This window comes from Rhinolophus sinicus, chromosome 14, assembly GCF_057876585.1.
Source record: "Rhinolophus sinicus isolate RSI-liver-muscle chromosome 14, RSI-T2T, whole genome shotgun sequence".
Taxonomy (NCBI): domain Eukaryota; kingdom Metazoa; phylum Chordata; class Mammalia; order Chiroptera; family Rhinolophidae; genus Rhinolophus; species Rhinolophus sinicus.
The window spans coordinates 84,556,087-84,581,802 of NC_142514.1; the positions used below are offsets into that span (position 1 = coordinate 84,556,087).

Here is a 25,716-nt window from a genome sequence, read left to right on the forward strand (position 1 = left end):
AGGTTACCAAAAAATGTTAAAGCACGGAGGATAACTTTGTTAACAACATAGTAAGAGTTAGAATTAAGTTCCCCAATAAATAATTGCTATCCCAGAAAAAATAAACACTTTTACAAACTATTTTTTATTTAATCTAAGATGACATCACTTCTAAGACGCACCATGTGTATCATGAAGAGAAAACACGTAATTAAACTATGACACGCTGTTTTCGTAACATATAGAATGTTTATTTTACAGTTATCGAAAGAGACTTAAACAGATTTTTATCACATCAGTCTTGTGCATAAAGTGTAGAAAATAAACTGATTAAGTTATAACTGACTATTCCAAGTCCAACCCTGCTGAGTCACTTCTGAAATCCCAATCAGAGATCTGCGCGCTTCCTCCCCACAGCACCCGTGGTGTCACCAGCGCACTGGTGACGCAGCACTTCCTGGACAAGTGCTCTACCACCACCTTCCGGTTGAGGTTAGCAGGAAGCTTTGGACAGCACAGCGTTTGACACCTTAACGACAATCCTGCTCCTCGCATAAATCGGTCACACCAGCCTCTCGCGGCTTTACATTGCATTTCACCTATTCCAAGGGTTTTGGCAATTTCTCCCTCCTTCAACGCACTGCTTGGCATGTGATAGGCAATCCTTTGACACGTGGCTCAGTGACAAAATGGAGTACAGCTTCCTCTACTTTTGGGTATCTCCCCTGCTTAGGCCCTGTAAAGCTTTTTGTGGCTTTACAAGAAAACACGGAATTCCAGTCATTCCGCCAGGGACGGATATTGGCCTCACTAATGTCAAATGTACGCCCTGCTGCCCTGTTTCCATGCTTTTCTGCATACACAATAACTTTGTGTTTCAGTGCTGAATCATAGTGTAATGTTTTAGGACACATTTTTAAATGCCAATTAATCTGACGCATTTGATACCGACAATACAGAGATGATGCTATGACAAGTTGTGAGTTCATACACGCACAGGCGAGGAAAATCACATCAACTGTTGCCTGGCTGACAGCGTTGGTGAGATGCATCCCCATTTCAGACAAATTAAAATGTTGGGGGTCGGGGGGCGGAGAAAAGTACATTCTAAAACTAGTAAAATGCGGTTTTTCAAGACTATAATGTTTAACAGATTCACACAAGTGCAAGAACAGAAGCCCAAGAGCCAAGGAATAGGTATATAAGTAAAAGCTAGTAAAGCAAGAGATTATTTTTAAGATGAAATTTGCAATGGTCCGATTTGGTTTTAATTCCCTTTATTTTCATATGGCTTACGTGTAAATTTTTTGTTTTTCAATTGGACTGAACATCCAGTTAAAACAAAAGTTTTTCAATATTTCCGCAAACTGCAAAGCCAAGTCATGAAAGACAGGGCTCCCACTGCCTGTCACTGACTGGCAGGCGGGGGCGGGGTCAGCGGCCCTCTTCAGAAGGCGCCCTCCTCTGACGAGCAGATCTCATCCTGTGTGGAGACAAGCAAGCATCCTCTTCTGTCTCAGACCCTGAAGGCTCAGGATCTCCCTCCTGGGAGCCTGTGTCTCCCACCAATTCCCGCAGAAACTTGAATTTCGATAAGAAAAGATGCCATACAAAATACCAACCTAAGAGAGACAAAAACATGAAGAAAAGACGGTTACACACGATGATACCATTGACAACATTCCAGTGAATTGTGGGGCGTGGGGGATAATTTTACAAAATATGTATGATGTAAATAAATAATGTGTGAGGACAAACATATATTTATGTAACAAATGCTTACTAAGCATTTACTGTGGACAACACTAAGGATAAACTCTGGGATTCTACAGGGATGGCAAAACAGTTTCTGCCTTTACAGAATTTAGAATCCAAGCTCCGTCCATCAACATTAAAATTATGAGATCAGACCGAAGTAAAAGTGTTTATTATATTAAAATCAACTTTTTGAGAGCCTTTTTTCGGTAAGAAAAAATACACTTTGCTATTTACTTGCACATTCGTACCACACTGCTAGTGTTTACTAAAAGCAAGTTTTCTTTGATCAGAATGCAAAAGACATTAAATGGCAGCATCAAATGCACTACAGTGAAATCTTCTCAGTCAGGACCACCTACTACTGAGTTTCTAGAAATAACACATTTTCACAGAAAATAACAAACTTTCTTTATTACACGATGAGATAATAAAACCAGAGCACCAGTATCTTAAATTCAAGGTTCTAAAAATATACTATTTTCATGTCAAAGTCATTAACGTTTGAATAACTCTCCTGGAAAAAAAATTACCAAATTGTCCTTGTTTTGCAAGGAGTCTGAAGTTTACTAAGTTTTACATGCCCACTAAAAGGAAAAATAATCAATAAAGGAACACACAGGATTAAACCTCTGAACCTATGACTGGCTGCTCTGAAATGTTAAGAGCATAAAATAAACAAAATCAACCATTATAACAAAGTTTTTCATGTTACCACGTTGTCTTTACTTTAAATGCTCTAGTTTCACAGAAAAGCAATAGACCATAGTGAGAAAGGTTAGCCTGTCCCCAGGTAGACTGGCAGGTCACTGGGGGAATAAACAAAGACAGCCATATCCTAAAACTCCAGGTTGAAATCACTTCTTCACTCCAGGAAAAAATGTTAACAAGGCCTTGAGGTTAATCATAAAATTCCTTTTGGCCTGACAAATGGAGCAGATCTGATAAATAAGAGTGGGTTATTTTGCTAATTCCTTCAGGATGGGCAAGCAGAACAAACCTGGTAGATGAATTTCATTAAAAGGCGTCAGCTCCCCTTCCCCAAACAGGCAAGGGAAGGTATAAAAGTAAGAGTTTTTGCCTCAGTCACTGGGCACCCCCATTCAGGATCCCCTCCTGCTCTGGAGCTCTGAAACAGATTTCGTAAGGCTATAGCTGCCATAGATAGTGATTCGTCTAATGGATCTGGGCAAAGGAAATTGAAAACATTCTGGAAAGAATTCACTCTTCTAAATGATATTAATAACATCTGTGATTCATTGGAAGAGAACAACATATCAACATTAACAGGAGTTTGGAAGAAGCTAATTCCCACCCTCACAGATGACTATGAGGGGTTGAAGACTTCAGAGGAGGAAGTAATTGTAGATGTGGGAATGGCAAAAGAACTAGAATTAGAAGCCGAGCCTGAAGATGAGTGTGGGGAAAGAGCCCCAGAGAGTAGTTTACAGGCTCTCAGCCTCACGTGGAAGGGTGCTGGCTCGGGTGGTGGATGGCCGTCGGCTATGGCTGATTGGCCGTCGGCTGTGGCCGGTTAGCCGATTGGCCACTGGTATGTATAACTGCTGCGGCTACGAAGGATTGCCGAGGACTGACGAGGAGCCGAGCAGAGCAGAGCAGAAGAGAGTCGAGGAGAGTGGAGGAGAGTCGAGAGAAGAGTCATCGGTCGATCGGTTGGCGGAAAGGCGGACGGCAGGTCGGCGTCCGGTGGGCCCAGCCTCCAGTGAGACCATAGTGGTATGACTCCCCTACCTATGGCTCCGTGGGTGTTCCTTTTTGGCCTCACCATATCCTGCGTTCTTATGTGGGGAGCAGGAGCAGAGACCCCGCAGGCCACCCCACCTGAAAAATGGTGCGGCGAGCAGGCCTCCGCGCCCGACAATGAGACTGAATTGCTACAATCTCATGATAAAACTTTAACAGATGAGGACTTGCTTTCTGTGGATGAGCAAAGAAAGTGGTCTCTTGAAATGAAATCTTCTGGTGGAGATGTGAAGATTGTTGAAATGACGACAAAGGATTAGAATATCACATAAACTTAGTTCATAAAGCAGCAGCTGGGTTTGAGAGGATTAACTCCATTTTTAAATAAGTCTTACTGTGGGTAGAATGGAATCAACAGCATCACATACTACAGAGAAATCATTCCTGAAAGGAAGAGAAAATTGATGTAGTAAACTTCACTGTTAGCCTAAGAAATTGCCGCAGCCATTACAACCATCAATAGCTACCACCTTGATCAGACAGCAGCCATCAGCACCATGGCAACACCCTCCACCAGCAAAAAGATTACGACTCCCTGAGGCTCTATTGATGGTTAATATTTCTTGGCAATAAAGTAATTTTTAATTACAGCATATACGTTGTTGGCTTTTTTAACATAATGCTACCTCATACATAACTGACTACAGAATAGTGTAAACATAACTTTTATATGCACGAGAAAACCAAAAAGTTCATGACTCGCTTTAATGTGATATTCATTTTATTGCACTGGTCTGGAATCGAACGTGCAACCTCCCTGATGTATATGCCAATAAGTGATATCATGATATGTGCAGTCTTCTGTGTCTGGCTTCTTTCACTCAGCATATATCTTCGAGGTTCTTCATCCATGTCGTTGCTCGTATCACTTTGTCGTGTTGGGTGGCCAGCGGGGTCTCTGGTCCCGCTCCCGTCATAAGAATGCAGGATGTGGCCAGGCCCAAAAGGAACACCCAACGGAGCCATAGATGGGGGAGTCATACCACTATATTCTCGCTGGCGGCTGGGTTGGAGAAACAGGAAACAGGAGCCACACAGTTCTCAACCCTCATTGCTCCGCTTGCAGGCTCAGCCACCATCTTCTTGCTAGCCCCCATTTTTTTGCCAGTGTAGCCACAGCAGTTATATTAGTGGCCAATGGCTCACTGGTTACAGCTGACGGCCAACTAACCACAGCTGATGGCCATCCAATCACAGTTGATGGCCATTTACTACCTGAGCCAGTACCTTTCTATGTGAGGCCAAGAGCCTGGAAACTGCTTTCTGGGGCTCTGTCCCCACACACTTCATTCCTATTTCTTACTGAATAATATTCCATTGCATGGATAGGTCACATTTTGTTTAACCATTCACCAATTAACGGACATTTGGCTAGTTTCTATTTTTTGGCTATTATAACAAAGTGGGCCTGCCTGGTGGCTCAGGGGGTTGGAGCGCCATGCTCCTAACGCCATGCTCCTCACGCCTAGGTTGCTGGTTTGATTCCCTATGGGCCAGTGAGCTGCGCCCTCTATAGTTAACATTGTGAACAACAGCTCTCCCTGGACCTGGGCTGCTGTGAGCAGAGGGAGGTTGGCATAAGATGCCCTGAGCTGCTGCAGGCTGCAGCGGGCTACATTGTGCCTCCGAGAGGTCAGCGGCCAGAGTGAGTGGCCAGGGGCTGCTGTGTGCTACCTTGTGCCACTGAGAGTGGCCGACAGCCAGCAAGAGCTGCCAAGAGCTGCCGGGAGTGGCCACCAGCCCACCTACCAACCAACGGCCTCAGCCGGTGGGAGCGCAGAGCTCATAATACCAGCATGGGCCAGGAAGCTGTGTCCTACCCAACTAGACTGAGAAACAACAGCTTGAACTGGGGGTGGGGGGGCAGGAGGAAGAAGCGGGGGGAAGTTTCCACTCTATCGCTCCAAAGACCATTTGTGTACAAGTTTTTACTCAAACATGTTTCCATTTCTCCTGGGCATATATCTATGAGGACAGTTGCTGGGTCATATGGTAACTATGTTTAAACCCATATGCAAAGCATGAGGTTCCAACTTCTCTACATCCTCCTCAAGACATTTTATTGTCCACCTTTTTTATTATAGTCATGCTAGCGGGTGTAAAGTGTATATCAGTTTGGCGCTTACTTGCATTTCCCTAAGGATAAGATTTAAACATCTTTTCATGTTTTTACTGGCCATTTGTGTATCTTCTTTGCAGAAATGTCTATTCAATTCCTTCATCCACTTTTTAATCGGGTTGTTTTTCTTTTATTATTAAGTTGTCAGAGTTCTTTATATATTCTTGTTATTAAACCCTTACCAAACATACGATTTGGAAATATTTTCTGTGTGGCTCATTTTTCACTATCTGGATAATGTTCTTTGAAGTACAAAAGCTTTTCACTAGAACAATGACCAATTTGTCACTTTTTCTATGATGAAATCCAATTATCTCTTGTTTTCTTTGGTTGCTTGTGCTTTTGATGCCATATCTAGGGAACCACTGACTAACCCAAGGTCATAAAAATCTATGTATTCTTCTAAGAGTTTTAGCTCTTCCAGTTCGGTCTTCGATCCATTTTACTTAATTTTGGTGTGAGGTCCAAATGCAGTCTTTCGCATGTGGACATCAAGTTGTACCAGAACCCCTTGTTGAAAAGACTGTTCTCTGTCCCCTCTCCCTTACATTCTCTTAGCACTTTTGTCAAAAATCAAATGACCATAAAGGTTCCCGTTTATTTCTGGACTCTCAGTTCTGCTCCACTGATCTGTATGTCTGCCCTCATGCCAGCACACCTTGATTACACTAGTTTGTACTACGTTTTGAAATCGAGAGTATAAGCCCATCAAGTTTGTTCTTTTCAAGATTGTTCTGAGTTCCATGCATGTACGTGTGATTTTTAAATTATCTTGTAAATTTCTACAAAAAAGGCACCACAAATCCTGGTAGGAATTGCACTGACTCTAGTCAATGTGGGACCTACACTGTTTATTTTATAACTTCTCTACACTTTCCAAATTTTTCTACACTGGACACATATGGTTTTGATAATAAGGAAACTTAGTAGAAAAGCAAGTCAGAAATCATAAATAAATCGCAAATGCTCTTTAGAGGTATGTGTTTTAGATAGGCCAATGTCATTAATCGGCTTAACTTACTAAGGTCAATTGGTTTCAACAGACACCAAGGGAAACCCTTAACTCTTAGGTTAGTTTTGAGAACCCAACCTAAAAGTTGAAAGAACTCACTTGCCCAGGGTACTGTGCTAACTACAGATTATGGAAGTGAAGTTACCATCAGGGAAATTATAATCAAGCTCAAAGATGAAAGACTGGACCTCATAAAGATCAAAGATTCTAACAGTGCCTACAAGTATAAAATGACCACAGAGAAAAGTAAGGAAGGTTACTGAAGGTCTTCTGACTGAAGAGAAACTAGAGCGAAGGGCCGCCACCACTGAAGTTCCCATTATACTGCCCTTGGGATGATTTAGAGAAAGCAAAGTCTCCCAGCACAGAAATCTACAAAACAAGGAACTGAAGATAGTTGTAGCAGTTGGTTTGGGTAGATGTAAGAGCATTCAGCTAGATCACACACTCTTGCTTTCCTGATTTTAATAAAACGAGAAAATAATGCACCCCCCCCCTTTTTTTTTTGCTAGCAACCAAACAATGTAAGAGATTCAACTGAAAGCCATATTCAGAACATAGTGGCCAATGAGAGAAACTCCAGTTTGTAGCAGCAAGTCAAGGCCACTCCCTCCACACTCACCACTCCCTGACTACCCACACCAGCCAAATCACTAGACTCCACACATACCTCTTTAATTTCTACCCCCAAATACGGAGATAAGCAAACTTGAAAAGTGTGCTTATTTGCTCCTCTTCTCCCTGGGTGTAAGGTATGCGAGGGTGGGGGTGGAGGCGGAACAAATGGGTAGTGACACTGTTTCTCACAAAAAATCATGAGGAGAGAATTCCCCTACTACAGATGTGGAGTTCAAGTGCTGGGCAGCCAGAAAGAACAAATGCCCACTGTGCCTGGCTTTCACAATGACAACTGTAACGACAGGGTGGGAAAGCAACATTAAGAGACAAATCGTAGTGCTGATAAGAACTGCAGTAGCATTCAGTACACTGAGGAAGCTCAACATCTTGTCCTCCAAGTGAAATACCTCAGTTCTTACATAGCTGTCATTCTGGGGAGATGGGAGGAGGATGGGGGGGGGGGTTTCCATAGCACAGTGCATATCAGTAAGATCCTGTGCTTCTCCAACACGCTGTTTATCACAGTGTTAATAATCTGAGAAAAGAAATGATACTAAAAATTCCAGGCAGTTTGAATGGAAATACTGCACACTGCTTATTTTAGAAAAAGAAGCACAATTAACACCCTAGTGAGTATATACCACGAAAAGCCAGACTTAGCAAACTAAGAGAGGTACTATTGTGCCAGAAACACCTGCTACTAAGATAACCACTGGCTATGTTAATTATACATGGAAATATTAGGTTCATGCCAAAGTAACTGTGGTTTTAAAGGTTAAAAAATATTATAAAAACTGCAGTTATTTTTGCACCAACCTAATAATAATAGGTAACTTAGGGACAGGTACTGTGAGGAAATGCTTTGCACATATCATTTAATAGCCAAATTGTGATTCAACGAAACTAAACTGCCCTTACACATACTTTCCGTATGTCACACTCCCTGTAGCTGATTAATACGGCCATGACCTACTCATCAATAGCATTTTACTGGTACTGACCAAACACAAAATAGAAAGTCATATACATAGTCCATCTCCTGTTATTTTATTAAAGTAGCTTTTAGTTCAAGTAACAGAAATCCTGCATCTGCTTAACAAAAAGGGGGAGATTCTTATTAGCTTAGAGGACTGTCTCCTGAATACGTGGGAAGAAGCACTCTTACTAGAAGAAGGCTCTTGTGAACGGAAGCCATTCTCTCAGCATTATCGCTATCTCTCTGCAAGCTCGCTCCACTTTCTGCTGGGCTTCTCTTGCACATAGATGCTTCTTCACAGCTTTGTATGACTTCCAAGTTCATATCCTCAAAAAAGCAGAATCTCCGTCCCAACAGGGGTCAAGTGTGAGCCCTGAGACCGATGTGCGTTACCTGGGTCAGGTATTGTGAACATGGCTGGAGAGCCTCCCCCTGAGAGTTCCAGAGTAAGTTTAGAGATTAGAAGGGAGTCCATAGGATAGCCTGGAGAAAGACCTCCAGTCAAGAAGTCTCCTCAGCTTTCACTGGGCCACAGGCTCCTGGAGGATGGTTCCCACTAAAAGAGTCACCCAAAAGAAATCACTGAGCTAGGCCGGTAACTCTTTTTTATTGGATAAAGGCTAACCAAACCCTTCAATTTTCATGGGATCTGCCTCAATGCCTTGAGAACCTCAACGCAATGTGACCGTTCACGAAGGTCCACACTGCCAGAGCAGATGAACTACTTGGGGGAGGGAAGGGTGGGATCAGATGAGACTGAGTCATACCTCCTTTTCAGGGAAAGGGACTCATGTCAGTGTAAGGAAAGTTCAAAGCATGTAATATCCAATGCAATGAACCCAGTTACAGTATGTGATTACCACGCTGCAGCCATTCACAAGAAAAATCGCCCACACTGGATACTCATTGGATTCTGCTAGGGAGCTTTTAGAAACTAGATTCCCAACAACTCGTCCCAGATCTCACAAACCAATGTCCAGGGACTGTGCTCACTCATTTTTTAATCTCCTTGATTACTATGATGCACACACAGGTTAGGAAAAGAGAAAAGGAGTGAGAAGAAACCTAAGTGCCACTGCCCATCAGTTATGAAGATGACCCAGGACAGGGAAAAGGATGAGCAATGGAGCACCAGTGGGGAAGGCATGGAACACCAGCTGACCAGATTAACTATCTGAGAAGATCTCACTTGAGTAAAGGCAACAAAAGTCACTTTAGTATTTAGTGACTAGACAGAGGAGGCAAGTGAGGGGGAGCTATAAAGAAACTGCCCAGGCGCTGCTGCTGAGTGGGGCGATGCTGCAGAGGGAGGACGGGTAGATGAGGAGTGATGCAATGGATGCTCAGAAGTTGGACATAAAGAGTGAGGATATCATTGCTCCACGTAGGATTGCATTGCCTGGTTAATAGAACGGTTTAGTATAACATTTGTGTATTCAGAGTTCATTCTCTTGTATTCTATGAACATAAGAGAAAACAAGTAGAAAGTTATATAATATATATAAAATGAATCATGACACCGTATCTACATGTTATTGGTTGTAAGAGAGCGTCAAATAGCAGAGAGGAACATGCATAGGAGCGTCTGCTGGGAGAGGGAGAGGCACCACAGACAAGGGATGGAATCACCAGTTCAGATAAACAACTCTGACTTACCACAAGAACAGACCAACCTAATTTGGACTCTGGGCTCTAGTAACTTTCCCTGGGTGTATATATGTACCTTTGGAGTAGAGCAGGATAGTAGGAAAAATAACCACTAAAACCCAGACTACCTTTCACGGAAAGGGACTTACTATTGCACCCTGCATGCCTACAGCAGCGATAGGACCTCTCTCTTATGGAATTATAATTCGTAAAATTCTTCCCACCAAACTTGATACGCAGATACCAGAAACTCCTTACCTACCCTTATTCTACAGGGTATTTGTCTTGTTCCTTGTCTTGGGATTTAGTTATAAAACAACGGGAAGGAGGAAGGCAGAAAAAAGGAAAGGTGGGGGAGAAAGGATTATCCACAATTATATGTATTTATAATCAGAAATTTACACTGATTGTTAAAACTACTATTGCAGCTTTTCATCATTTAAAACACAACTCTGTACTTTGCTCCAGTCTCACACTGGTAAACACTGTATCAAAAAAAACTGGCTGGCAACAGAGGGTGTGTATTTTGATATAAGCAAAGGAACACTCACAAGTGTGCCAATAACTAAGCGTTAGGTCAAAAAATAAATTTCATAAAACACACTGTACATTGTTTTTTATGCAAGATAAACGTGCTGGCTGCAGAAGGATAGTGATGAATTTGAGTGATGAACCATCACCATCAACACACCACAAACCCAGGAGATAGCTGTAATTATAGAGCTCTCAGTTCACAGATGCCCTTGTATTCAGCATCTCATTTAATCCTCCCGGTAGCCCTCTGAATTAATTAGACCAGGAATCACCCCCATTTTCCAGGTAAGAAAACAAAGGCTCAAGCAAACTTTCAACCACTGAAGATCGCCAGCTACGCAAAACGGAGCAACGAGTTTAAAAATAGTACCTTATTTCTCAGATTTTCATGGTGAAAGTAAGGCTAAAACACGAAACACTAGCTGAGGAATGAGAATTTGATTAGCCAAGGTGTTTTAGGTCAAAAGCACAGATGCAGTGTAACCACAAATTCTTATCTTTGTGGAATCATTCCAGTGGAGTTTCATAACCCCGCCTTCACGGTGGTGTCTACATAGTTAACCAACTGGCTCAATACCAATTTCAATTTGTACAAAGCTCTTTTCCATTTTCAATCCTATTACCTCATTTCATTTAAGACAGCTAAGATTCACTTCTAAGATAACATAGGCTACGTAAAAACACAGCCATGCTCTTCCAACTCCTACCACGATGCTCACTCTACTGCAAACCCCTTTTGTAATGACACTGGGTGGTACCAGAAGATAAGCCCCTGGACATACCATTCTGACTGTATCTTTTCCTTACTTTCTGGTGGCAAAGGTTGTCTTTCCAGCACATTGGTCCTCCCCTACTTTACCTCAGTGCTATATATCTACCTTAATATACCCTCTTCCATCTGTGTCCTTCTCTACATTCTCAGTGTCGTTCTCTATCCTAGATCAAACCCTTTATTATCTATCAACTAGGTTATCACCATAATCTCTTACAGCTCCTGGATCTACACTGCTTGGCCATGAATCCTAACTCAACAACTTACTTCCAATTTGGGCAAGTTAACCTGAAACTCAAAATAAGTAGAAGAAAATAAAGATAAAAACATAAATCAATAAAATAGACTATGACTAATGGAGGGGGAGAATCAATGAAACCAAAGCTGATTCTCTGAAAAGATCAATAAAATTTACAAAATCTAGCCTGACTGATCACCAAGAAAGAAGAGAAAGGTCACAGTAACCAATAACAGGCATGAAAGAGAAGACATCAGCACAGATCCTACGGATAGTAAGAGGAGAGAATATTAGAAACTTTACTCCCACAAATTATATAATTCAGATTAAATAGGCATAGTGCTTCAAAAACACAAACTATAAAAGCCCATGCAAGAAGAAACAGTGAGCTAGAATAGCTACTTTAAAAATTGAATTTGTCATTACAAGAGAGACTGGGACCTTGCCTGGTGCCAGAGAGATTCTCCTGCTTGCTTGAAGAAGCACGCCAAGAGTCCTACAGTGACAAAGAATCGGATTCTCCCAAGCTCCACATGAGCCAGGCCAATACCCCGACTGCAGATTTGTGAGATGAGGAGCAAAGGACCCAGCTAAGCCACATGCAGACTCCTGACCCACAAAAACTGTGAGCTAATAATTACATGTTGTTTGAAGCTGCTAAGTTTGGGGTATTTGTTATGCAGCAATAGAAACTATGCCGATTCTATGCAAAGGCTTCCAAAAAGTAAGAGAAAGAAATACTTCCTAACTCATTTCATGAGGTCTGCATGACCTTACGTGACAAAACCAGACAAAGGCATTTACTAAAACTACAAATATTTCTCATGAATGTAAACAGGAAAACCTTAAGAATTTGGTAAATCAAATCCTGCAACATATAAAAGGCATAGTATATCATGAACAAAGGGAATTCATCTGAAGAATGCAGAATTGCTTCAACATTCAAAATCAATATAATTCACCATATTAACAAACTTAAAGAAAAACTCCATAATCATCTCAATAGATTCAGGGAAAACAAGAAATAAAATCCAACACACATTTCTGATTTTTAAAAAAAATCTCAGCCAAGTAGTAATAGAAGGAAACTTATCTTGTTCAACCTGATAAAGAATATCTATAAAGAACCTACAGCTAACATCAATAATACTTAATGGTGACAGATTACAGGGAGGAAGGTCTGTTTTCACCCCTTCCACAATGTAGTGGAGGTACAATGAGGCAAGAACTAAAAGACTTACACACTGGAAAGAATAGGTAAAACAATCTTCATTTACAATTACCATGAGCCGCTGGTTAGAAAATCCTATGGATTTTCCAAAAAAGGAATCCTTTCCATCCAAAATCTTAGTAGAAGAGTGAATCTGACAAGGTTATAGGATATAAAGGCAATATGCATATAAATGAATGAATGAATGAATTTAGCAGTTTTACCACATACACTATCAATACACAAAAATCATTTCTTTCTATAATATATTAGCAGGAAACATTAAAAGAATACCATTTACAAGAGCATCAAATATGAAACCTTTATAGCTAAATTAAACTAGATCAATGCAAGAACTACATTACACATTGAAATATACAAAGTGTTGCTAAGAGACAGTCCTAAAAAAATGGAGAGATATAATACGGTCATGGACTTCAACATTAAGACGTCAATTCTCTCCAACTTGACCTATACATTCAATAGTTCAATTTTGACAAGCTGATTCTGAAGCTTGCAAGAAAATGCAAAGCATCTAAAATAGCCAAAACACTTTGAAAAAAATAACATTGCACAACCTACACAGCTGACATAAGAATAGACACGTATAGCTCAATGGAACAGAATAATCCAGAAATAAATCCACATACCAGGGTGGCAAAAAAATGCATACACGACTTGTGTTCATCTTTTGTTACTGGTATATATTATTACAATTTTAATACAGTTTTTTTCTTTCTTAAAATGTGAATACAATTTTTGGCACCCTCTGTAGTATATTGAGTCAACTGGTTCTCTACAACTGCCTTTTCAATAAATGAGGCCAAAACAGTTTCATATCCTTATGTAAGAAAAAGAACCCCAATCCTTAATTCAAACCATACACAATAATTACTTCAAAGTATAGAGACCTATCGGTAAAACCTAAAATATAAAACTCTAAGAAGAAATTATAGGAGAAAAATCTTTGTGAGTTTGGGGTAAGCAATAATTTCTCAGATAGGACTCAAAAAGCATTAAATACAAAAGAAAAAATTGACAGATGTGACATTCGAAATACAAAACATTTGCTTTTCTAAAGACACTTAAAAATGAAAAGGCAAGATGCAGACTAGAAAAAAATATTTACAAAACATGTATCTGATACGAGACTATACTCAAAATACATAAAGAATTGTTACAACTTTGATAATAAAAAGATGACTTTTTTTTAATGCGCAAAAAATTTGAACAGACACTTTACCACATGACTGTTGGCAATGCAAAATGTTTGGTAGTTTCTTATAAATTTACCCAAGAGAAATGAAAACAACAAGACTTATAATTGAATGTTAGTAATAGTAGTAATACTTGTAACAGCCAAAATCTGGAAGTAATCCTAACATCCATCAATAGGTAAATGAATAAACAACTTGTGGTACATCATACAATGGAATACTATACAGCAATAAAAACAAGAAATCAGTCATATACACAACAACATAGACAGATGGACCTCAAAAGCATTACGCTAAGTGAAAGAAGTCAAACACAAAAAGCATGTTGTACAATTCCATCTATAATAAATTCTAAAAAAGGCAAAATTATGGCTATGGAAAGCAGTTCAGTTGTTGCCAGGGACTTGAGAATTAACTACAAAAGGACATGAGGGAACTTTCTGGAGTGATGAAAATGTTCCGTATCCTGATTGTGGTGTGGTCACACTACATACATTCTATAACTCATCGAATTGTGTTCAACTTTGTGTTAAAAAAAAATAGTACTTGTGTTTGAAAGGACAGTGATAACAGGGAATGAATATACACACCTAAGTTGATGAATTTCATGTAAAAGTACAGAGTACCCACAGCAGGGCCCATTGGGAACCCTCGCAATGCCCAAGGCATCACCTTTCCTTGACCTATAGGTTAAGAATAGATTATCCCCCTGTGACTTGAGCTGGGAATGTTCCCTGTCCCACCCAGTTCCGTTTTAGAAAATGACGCTGAAACTTTTAAGTAATACGCTTAGGCTTATTGATCACAATGCGGTCTAGCATTCTTTCTAGGCTACTCCCATCATTGTTCCTTGGTTGCTGAAGCAGGAGGGAGCCACGTTGCCAGAGGGAAGGCTCCATGCAGACCCCCTCCCTCCATTCCACCCCGAATCCTGATGTAGCCTTTAAGGGAAGGCCCAGATTTTCCCTTAAATATCCAAAGCCGGTCTGAGAATATTAGGCAGTTTTTGGAGGTATTAACCTGCTGCCTTCTCAGACCACTGGTGTCTGATAACAAACCCTCATTCTATGACCCAACTCCTGCATGGATATATTGGCTGAACAGCTCAGGCAGCAGGAGCCCCAAACTTGGTTGGCTTCCTATTTCACACCCACATTAGACCTTTTATTGGACTCTTGCAATTTGTTGTTGAAAGTAGTGACTAAGCTGTATTCTCTTACAGAATTTGTTGTTTAGTGGTAGAACCAGATTTTAGTTATCTCTGCATCTCAGAACCATGCTTATGAGATGCTCCTGTAACCAGAGGCCAAACGATTCTGGGGCTTGTGCTGCCTGTGCTGCTCCGCCAATAGATCCACACTCAGGAGTTGGGTCATAGAATGAGCGATTATCAGGGAACCGGTGGTTTGAGAAGGCAGCAGGTTAACACCTCCAAAAACTACCTTACATTCTAAGACCAGCTGGGGGTATTTAGGGAAAATCAGGGCACTCTCCCAGAGTCTGCATGATGTCCTGGAGGTCTGTTCTCCTTTCATGATGCCCCCTCCTGTCTTCATATCTCCTGTGGTGCCAGCCATCCACGAACAGTAGGGGGGAGTAACCTAGGCAAATGCTAAGCAGTAGAGTTTGTAATTAGCAAGCATCTACAAGGCGATGCTGTGGGACCAGGAGCTGGAACAGGGCAGGGCATCCCAGAGGCATTCTGAGCTCAGCCACAGGGCTGCGAAGCCCACCTGGATTGGGGAAGGGCACCCCAGAGGCATTCTGAGCTCAGGGGCCCCCGCTGAGCTCTGCTTCACTCCAATATTTGGGAGATGAATGGGTATCTGACATATGGACCTAAGATTGGGAATGAATAAGAAAGGTAAAATAATGTCTACGGTTTTGTGCACAAACTGCAAACAAGGAGTTGTGTTAAGGAAAGATTCTGAGCTCTATAAAACCACCAGAAAAAGGAGGAGAATAATGTATGAGAAACTGGTGCTCAGAAGCCCAGGTTTTACTAGAGTTACCTTGTAAGAGTGTCTTCCCTACTGGAGTATAAGGTCCTTACGAGTCATTATGCATTATTAATTTTTGGACATCTCTGGCCACCACTACAGCACCTGGGCATAAATGTTCATTTAGTACTGAATTAAGTAATATAAGGGTTATCCATTCTGAAACAATGCTGGTTTGTACCACACTTAAGACTTACTTGATGGTAATTTAATAATATATATTGAGGAATTTTTCCTCATTCCTTCTTAAGATGTCTGAAGGCCTATTACACACCAGGCACTACTCTAGGAACCAGGGATAGAGCAATGAACAAGCCAAACAAGGTCCCTACCTTGGTGGAGCTTGCACTCTTAACTGGGGAAACAGACAAATGAAGTTTGTCTTATTTCAGAGAGTGCCAAGTCCTACGAAAACTAAGGTTAAATGAGATAAAGAGTGACTACATGGGCTGTTCCAGATGGTGAGAATAGGTCTCTGTGGGGAAAGAGTCCCAGAGAGCAGTTTCCAGGCTCTCGGCCTCATGTAGAAAGGTCTTGGCTCGGGTAGTAGATGGCCATCAGCTGTAGCTAATTGGCCGTCAGCTGTAACCAGTTAGCCAATTAGCCACTGATATAACTGCCTTGGCTGCGCTGGTGAGTCGAGTAGAGTAGAGTGAGTCGTTGGGTAGACAGGCAGAGAAGTGGACAGCAGGTTGCAGGTCGTGTGAATCCAGTGTCCAGTGAGACCATAGTGGTATGACTCCCCAACCTATGGCTCCGTGCTTGTTCCTTTTTGGCCTCACCATATCCTGCGTTCTTATGTGGGGAGCAGGAGCTGAGACCCCGCAGGCCGCCTCTCACGACAAATGGCACAGCAAGCAGTGTGGTGCTGGCCAAGGCCTACCGAAGGATGGTGGAGCAGTTTGTGCGTGTAAAAGCTCAGCTTCGGGAGGCCTGTGAGGAGCGACACCAGGAACGGGAGGCGCGGTCTGCCTGGGTGACTCAAGCCTCCAGATGGCACACTACCCTTTGGCCATAGAAGGTGTCGCCTTCATTTTGGTAATATGCTGCGGCCTTAAGCTCCAAGGGTTGTGGACATCATACACCGAGGCCACCACCCACTCAGACACCTGTCACGGTGAGCAGGATTCCGACCAGGTAGGAATGGAGTCTGACTCTGGGCAGGAGGACGTGTGGCCCCCACACAGTATATGGTGTTCGGTGGCCACTGTTCTCAGGAGTTGGACGCCCAAGGAGGGGTGGGAGGACATGGACGGCTCTCTGGCCAGTGTGGAGAGGGCCCTGCAGGCTCTGGCTGAGCGGTTGCCGGAGGAGGAGAGAGCTACAGCCAGCCGCGTGGGCTGGATGTTCCTCACGGCCTTGAGTCTCAACACGGAAAATGTGCTTCATGAAATGGCCCAGGTGCTGGACCAGGTGTCCCAGTTGGAAGCGCTGGAAGCCCGGGTCCGCCTGTTAGAAGAGGGGCCCCACAGTGGAGACTCTGAGGCAGAGGCAGAGGAAGGGAGTGGAGACAATGTAACTCTCAACCTCCAAGCCCGGCCAATCTTGAAGCAAAGGGTAAAACGTGAGCAACCTTTGGGCCCCAGAGGCATTGCTGCCGGCAACCCAGCTGTGACTGAGTTCACAACCTACACCCCTTACACTCCCACTGAGTTGCAGGAGCTGGGAAGGCGGTACCGACAGCGCCCTGGAGAGCCAGTCTCAGCTTGGCTATTACGTTTATGGGATGAGGGAGCAGACAGCATTCTCTGCTCCCCAGGAGAGATGGAAAAGCTAGCCTTCGTGACAGTGCATCCGTCCCTGCAACAAAGGTTACAGAACTGCCATAGGTTGGCCCACGACCAGGACAACCATTCATTCTCTAATGGCGTGGCTCACGGCTGCGGTACGCACCGTATGGGAACAGGCTGGCGAGCTGCCAGACACTGTGAGTCAATGGCAGTCATATACAGAACTTAGGCAAATCATCTGTGAAATGGGTATGAGACATGCTGTTTTCAACCCTAATATGCAGGGGCCGGATGATGAGCTTTTTGCAGCCAGCATGAGAGATCTGGTTTTGGATACTGCACCTGCGAGTGCTTTTGGATCCTTGGTTGCCATTCTTACGCCCTATGTGGGGCGGCGGATCCATGAAGTTACAACTGCCATGGCCACCCTAGGGGATGTTGAAAGCCGGAGGCAAAGGAAGTTAAGACAGGAGGTCCGCGCAGTTGAGACCTGGAAGCCCAAACCAAAGGTAAAGGGGCGAGGTCGCAGGCCTCAGAGAGTAACACGCGCACAGATGTGGCGTGATCTCGTGGCAGCAGGGGTCGATAGGAAGAAAATAGACCAGCAACCCAATGCACTCCTGCTGGAACTTTGGAAACAGTTGCGTCCGGAACAACAATTCCAGAGAAGCATAAAGGAGAAGTCTGGTAAAGTGCGACCCATGTCCCTCCAGGACTTCATGCGGTCGCTTGAGGCCGACTCCTTCCAGCTTGATTAGCGGTGGGGCCAAGGTACCCAGTCAGAGGGGACGAGCAGGGACCGGAGGCCCCACGTGGAACTGTCCATACATTGGTCCCCTTCTAATGCGCAGAGTGTTTTGGCCCTAGTTGACACTGGCGCAGACTGCAGTCTCGTTTATGGGAACCCAGAACTGTTCCCCAGAGCAGCAGTCTGCATTGATGGCTACAGGGGAAAGACTGTGACTGTAAAAACTGTTTCCTTACCACTGGGTATAGGAAGGCTTCCCCCTCATACCTACAAGGTTTATGTCTCCCTCGTTCCGGAATATATTCTAGGGGTGGACGTGCTACATGGCCTCATCTTACAGACGTCGGTAGGACAGTTCCGTCTCTGGATCCAGGTAGTGAAAGCGGTCACACGCAGACATGCTCACCACTCTCCTCAGGTGTTGCCACAGCCCTGGTGCGTCGTTACAGTGTGACAATACCACCTGCCAGAAGGGCAGGAGGAGACTGGTGGTACCCTAAGAAGCCCAGGAAGTCTGGCTGTGCCCAGAAGCACTGGTGGTGCCCTGAGAAACCCTGGCTGTGTCCAGAGATCCTGGCTGTGTCCAGGATATTGCATTCACCTCCAGGCTCCTCGCACAGGGACACTCGCGGAAGACGCTTATTGTGTAGATTGTGAGGCGAGACCCTGTAGGGGTAGAGTGTAGGGACAGAGTCCCAGAGAGCAATTTCCAGGCTCTCGACCCCGGGTAGAAAGGTGCTGGCTCGAGTAGTAGATGGCCATCAGCTGTGGCTAGTTGGCCATCAGATGTAACCAGTTAGCCAATTAGCCACTGATATAACTGCCTCAGCTGCGCTAGTTGGTGAGTCTGCGCTAGTTGGTGAGTCGGTGGGTAGGCAGGCAAAGAAGCTGACAGCAGGTTGCAGGTCGTGTGAATCCAGCATCCAGTGAGAATATAGTGATATGACTCCCCTACCTATGGTTCCGTGGGTGTTCCTTTTTGGCCTCACCATATCCTGCGTTCTTGTGTGGGGAGCGGGAGCAGAGACCCTGCAGGCCACCCTGCATGACAAATGGCGCAGCGAGCAGGGTCTCCCGCACGACAGTCTCTCTGAGACGACAGCTCATGTGAAACCTGAATGAAGAGAGGAATCAGCATGTGAAGAGCTAAGGAAAGTATGAGGCGAGTATAAGGTGGGCCTGTTGGTAGAATGTTGCGAGTAGTGGGAGGGAGAACGAGAGATGCGTGGAGAAGGAGGAGGCGACATCACACAGATCCTTGATCGCCACAGTAAAAAAACTGGGTTGTATTTAGAGGGAAATGGAAAACCATTGGAGGGCAGGCTTTAAGCAAAGAGTAACATTTTTAAAAGAGTGATAACTGATCTAGCAAAGCAAAAGAAACAGAAATCTGGATGGCAGGAGAGGAGGATACCAATTGGAGCCAAAATTCAATCAAGAACCATGAAAAAGATCTGGACTTAGAATGGGAAGATGGAAGGGGAGGAAGAAAAAAAGGATGGGTTGAAAGTCTACTTACAGAGCTGTCATACAGGCAGCCAAGTTTAAAACACCCACCAGAGAAATGAGAGGCTTTGTTTCTGGAGGATGGAGTACCCAGAGAACAGACCTCCCGGTACTAACAACGGGGATTCCCCTAAAGACGCCCCAGCACCCTGCAGAGCCCAGAGCTGACACTGAGAATTATCATCCTTTTACTACCTCACCCTTCAATCTGAACAGAGAAGAGATCACTAGACATTTGCAGAAAACCTCCAATCGAAAAAGAATGCAAACAAGCAAAAAGAAAATACATGGAAGAAATAAAGGCAGTGCAGGGAGAAGAAAAATACTTTATTAAAAAGAAGTATAACTAATATATGCTTATGAAGATCAAATATTATATACATAAATTAAGCAAGAACAGTTGCTATAGAAGAGTAATCAGAAAACAAGAAAGCACTAAAATTAAAAATTGGATAGTTAAAATAAAAACCTATGAGGTAAAAGATAAAACCACAAACATCTTTCAAAATAAAAGGAGAGGAATAAAGTACGACAAGAAATAGGAGATAAAAAGAAACAATTAAACATCCAACTAACAGAAGTCGCAGAAAGAAGAAAAAAATCAAGGGGAGAAAATGATCAAAAACCTGACAGAAATTTTTCCATAAATGCAAAATAAATCTGAATCAAAAGGACCCAGAAGAAATGAAAGAGAAATATACCATTAGGCATGTCATTATGACGTTTCAGAATACCAATAATTAAAAAAACTATCCAGGTAGCATCTAGAAAGAGAAACCAAGTCACATATAAGGATAAGGAAACAGCATTAGATTTCTCAAAATCAGACCTAGGAAGTTAGAAATCAATGGAGTAATAATTTTTAAATTCTGGATGAAATTATTTGCAACCTGATACCTATTCAAATTATCAACCAAGTATAAAGGTAGAAAATAAAATAAAAAGGCATTGTGAGGCAAGTATTAGCTCAAGAAATTATTTTCCATGCCTTCTTTCTAGAAAACTACTAGAAAATGTGCTCCAACAAAACAAGAGTGTAAACTGAGAAAGATGGTCCCATGAGATCTGGAAAACAAGTTTCCAATAGAGAAAGTAAAGAGGCTAAGAACGAAAGATGGTGAGAAAGAAGGAGGGCTCTGGGACTGGCTTAGGGAGTTGCAGGGGAGCAGGAGAGGAGAGGAACAATTCCTCTGAACATATGGCAAATATTACTGATGAGTGTGTGTTAAGAGATTATGGAACATGGGGGGAACAAATAATGTATACATACAAAACAATAAAACTAGGTGAATTAAAAAGGCAATTAACTTCAAGAAAAGTGGAGAACCATAACAAAGGAAGTATAGTCATTATTACACTATTTTTTGAACAGCAGGGACTATTTACACAGTCAAAATATAAATCTTGACTATCAAGTTAGCCAAAAATTGTCATTATTAATGGTACGCTGGGAAAGAAATGGGGACTCTACCATGGTTAGTAAATAATATCTAAATTGTAAAATCAAGAAATAGCTATGAATAAATTATTTAGGAATATGGAAATATATAGGAAACAGTGAAACTGAGATTTGAAGAGAACTTCTTTTTAATAAGTCTTTTAGTACTATTAAGCTTGAAACTTTATTTCTTTTGTTAAAAACATTTGAGAAAACATTTTCTGAACAAAAAGTCTGACCAGTATTTGAAAAGTAGATTATAAAGAACAGGGGAAGTAGAAAAACACTAGTCAGGAAACTAAAACAAGCCATAAATGGAGAAGGTGGTGGTGGTAGACATGGAGCAGAAAACATATTTCAGATTTTTTAAAGAGATAAAATTGGACTTTCAGACAGGGCTGCTATTTGTAAGGGGAGATGGATGGGGAGCAAAGGAGAGGGCAAAACCAAGTATGACACCCAAGTCCTTGGCAACTGGTAACATGTGAGATGAAAAGGGGGTCAGGGGGACAACATGGGGTGAAAATCAAGAGTTCTGATTTAGATGTACAGATGCTCCTCAACTTACAATGGGGTTACATCCCGATAAACCCATCATAAGTAGAAAATATCGTAAGTTGAAAATGCATTTAATTCGACTGAACATCATAGCTTAGCCTAGCCTATTTTATATGTGCTCGCAACACTAACATTAGCCTACCATCGGGAAATTATCTTGAGTTTAATCTCAAGAGTAATTGCCTTCCTCTTCTCACCAGAATCAGGAGACACCGATGGGTGTTTTATAGAAGTGATGGGATTCCAAGCCACAATATCCAAAAACCACAACACAGTACACACGGTTGTCTACCCCTTACCCTCATGATCAGTTGTTTACCCTAGTGACCTTGTGGCTGACCCGGAGCTGCAGCTCGCTCTGCTGCCAGCTTCATAAGAGACTATCCAACCGCTTTTCACTATCCCAGGAAAAGATCAAAATTCAAAATTTGAAATATGGTTTCTACTGAATGAATATGGTTTTCACATCATCATAAATTCAAAAAATCCTAAATCAAACCATTGTAACTTGGGAACAATCTGTATTAAGCTTGAGATGCTTATTATAATAGATCTCCAAATGGGGATATCAGGAAGAAATGTTTGGTGCATGTGCCTGGGATGGAGAAGATAAGTGAAAGCTGAAGATACCAATTTTAGTCATTAGTTACAGTTAATTAATATTTAAATCTCTACGATTGGATAATGTAGCATAGGTAGAGAACAGAAGGACAGAAATAAAAAATAAAAAAACATGTATTTGTGTTATAATAGAGTATATTATAGAAATATAATAGAAAATATCATGCATCTCATGGGGTAAGGGCAAGTACTAGTCCATAGAATTTTTATTTCAAAGATAGAGATGATAGGTAGGTAGATAGATGTATGTGATTGATGCATGTAATTTATATACTTACGAATGTACTGGGAATAATGTAAAATGTATTTACTATTACAGATTGTGATCAAAATAAGTTAAGAAATTCTAGGGGATTAGAAGCCTTAACAATTAGCCACAATGGTAGGAAGAACACCATGAGAGTATAGTGTACAAAAGCCAAGAGAAATGCTTCACAGAAGGAATGCTTACCTGTATAGAATAAGAGGTTACTATAATTAGGACTAATAAGAGAGCACAGACTTGGCAATACGGAAGCCATTTGTTACTGCCTTGAAATGGGCAACATCAGTGAATGGTGGGAATGGAAAACATTTTAGAATGAATGAGACAAAAAAGTAGACATAAACAATATAGGAGAAGGAAAAACTCCACAGGAACCTGAAATTTGAAAATCAAAAGAGTCAAAGTTCTAAAATAAACTGGCGGATGAATGACTTTCTTGAGGCTGACCTGTGTCATAGATTTCTAATCCCCCACGTGACTGTATTCAGAGATAGTACCTTTAAAGAGTTAATTAAGGTTAAATGAATTCATAAGGGTGAGGCCCTAATCCAATATAACTAGTGTCCTCATTAGAAAAGATTAGGACACAGACACATACAGAGGAAAGACCATGTGAAGACACAGGGAGAAGGTGGCCATCTGCAAGCCAAGGAGAGAGGCCTCAGAAGAAATTAACCCTGCCGACACCTTGATCTCAGACTTCTGGGCTCCAGAACTGTGAGGAAATAAATTTCTGTTGTTTCTTGTCTGTGGTATTTTATTATGGCAGCCCTAGCAAACTTATACAACACCCTATTTTCTCTCTTAGGTCTGGTAGGATCCTTCCCTCCACTTGCCAAGCCCCAAGCCCATCCTAGTCAAAACATGAAGCTTCCCCAGCATTAGCACTCCCAACAAAAAAGTGCTTGGATTACTTCTCCATAGTGCTATTAGTTCTTGACCCTTCCAGTCAAAATAAAGTGTTCTTTTACTTACCACACCTCACCTCTCATTCCATGTTTTCTAAAACCAAAGACAGGGCACTTTAGAAAAATAAGTAAAATTAAAGTCAAATAGCTACCGAGAGCTGAGAACAAGTCTGATGTATGTAGCAATTAGGAACGTTGATGTCCCAAAGGCAAGTTTGGCAAATATTCTATCAAAGGTGCTGTTACCTGTCACAGTCTACACATTACGTCCCCATCTCCAAGTAGCTTCTATCTTCAAATTAGAAAAGAAAGCATATGCTTTCCTCCTTCCTCACATCAAAAAAAAAAAAAAAAATCACAAAGACCTGGTTTTCCTTACCTTAAGGGTCCTAAACATCAACTAGCCCCAAATCATGTTATCACAAGCAGAAAACGGAGAAAGTCTTTTCAATTGTTTTATCATCAGAAAATAAAGGCTGCTGTAAGTTAGAAGCTTTACTCTGGTTCCTCAGTAACGCAAGAATATTAAAATTATACATAGAAGTATATAGGGGAGCATTTGAGATCTTGTTCCCTGGCATATGTCAGTTTAGTTCAAATAAACTCTTAAATTAAAAAAAAAAAGATATATGTATATTATATACATATATACACACATACGCATACATATATAATTACATATATACACGTATATAAATACAAATACATGTGTATGCATGTGCACAAATGCATACATATCTACATATCTTCTCCAAACACAATTCTGATATTGAGCATGATTGCATCAACCTGCACCCATACTTTAATATTGCAATTATGAAAAACTCACTGACATCTGGTTCTAACCACTTCCCAAATTTTCACAATTGCTCAGCACTCTAAGAAACTTGTGGTTATCAGTTACTGGGTATAAAAAAGTAAAAAAGATCTAAAATAGAGCTAATATTACCTTGAGAAGAAAGTTTCATGCCCTCTCATCCCAAGAAGGAAAACACCCCTCAGCAAACAAAATAGCACCATTATTACAGAACCAACAGTTGGGTTACCTGACCCTGGAAGTTTCATACAGCCAATGTTTTTAAGTTCTACCTAGTCTTAACATTTATGTTTCGAATTTAGTTGAAGCCAGAAATTTGAGCAAACAAACAATTTCACGTGGGCTTCAAACCCAACTCTGACCCTGTCCTTGATTAAATTAAGGTAGTGAGACCTCTCATTATCATTAGGGTCAGAATCTATAAAAAAGAAAAAAGAGTAACCAATCACTTCACCTTCGAATACAGGCCAAGGTTAAAATCTGAGCAGACTGTGGTAAGAATGGCAATCAAGAGCAGACGCTGCCAGTGAAGCAATATCTGGTTTAACCTCGAGTCATGATGCCCAGCCCTGGATCCTGTTCTTTTCCTCTCCAGGATGCCAGAGGGCCTGCCATGGGTTAGGGGTACGTCTCCTCCGAGCTCACTCCTGAGAGGTAAGTGCACAGGTAACAGGTAAAATGATTTTAAGACACTTGTCCACTCACGCCTTAATTTTTTTCAACCAGACAAAATAAGCAAGTCAGCAACACGAGTCGACCTGGCGTGTGTCCAGCAGCGTGCAACTGCCCCACGGCGGATGCCACACTCACCGCACACCATCAGGAGCAGGACGATCAGCAGCGTGGCCACGAATACCAACAGGGTCAACCCGACGTTGTGCCACATCTTGGGGGTTGAGGGGCGGCCGGCTTAGAGCGGCTGGGCGGTGGGCGCGGGCGGACGAGCGAGCGGGCGGGCACTGGCTGCGCGTCCCGGGCTTCAGCGGCGGGAGCCCGGCGCGGAAGGGCGCTGGGGCGGCATGGGCGAAGGGCGCCCCTCGGTAGCGCCCCCAGGGGGCGGGGCGGCGCTGGGCGGGCAGCACGGCCGGCCGGACCGACCCTCCTCCTCCCCACAGCCGACTGAAAGCGGGCGGATGCGGGCCGCAGGGCGCCCCTACTCCCTCATCGCTCCGGAGAGCCGGGGACGCGGCGCCCGGAGACCCCGGCGGCTGCCGGATGCGCTTCCATGGCGGACACCACGCGCCTGTGTAAAGAAAAGAGGAGGAGCACAGGGACGCTCGGCGA

General features: G+C 42.5%; 1 protein-coding gene across 1 annotated transcript; it reads right to left on the minus strand.

Moving 5' to 3' along the window:
- Positions 1-208: 208 nt before the first annotated feature.
- Positions 209-25,457, minus strand: SMIM13 (small integral membrane protein 13). Its single transcript, XM_019743009.3, has 2 exons — positions 25,243-25,457; positions 209-1,601 (listed from the first exon to the last, which is right to left on the minus strand). Exons 1-2 carry the CDS (start codon positions 25,316-25,318, stop codon positions 1,414-1,416), a joined length of 264 nt encoding a protein of 87 aa, XP_019598568.1. The 5' UTR covers positions 25,319-25,457; the 3' UTR covers positions 209-1,413.
- Between the last annotated feature and the right edge of the window lie 259 nt (positions 25,458-25,716).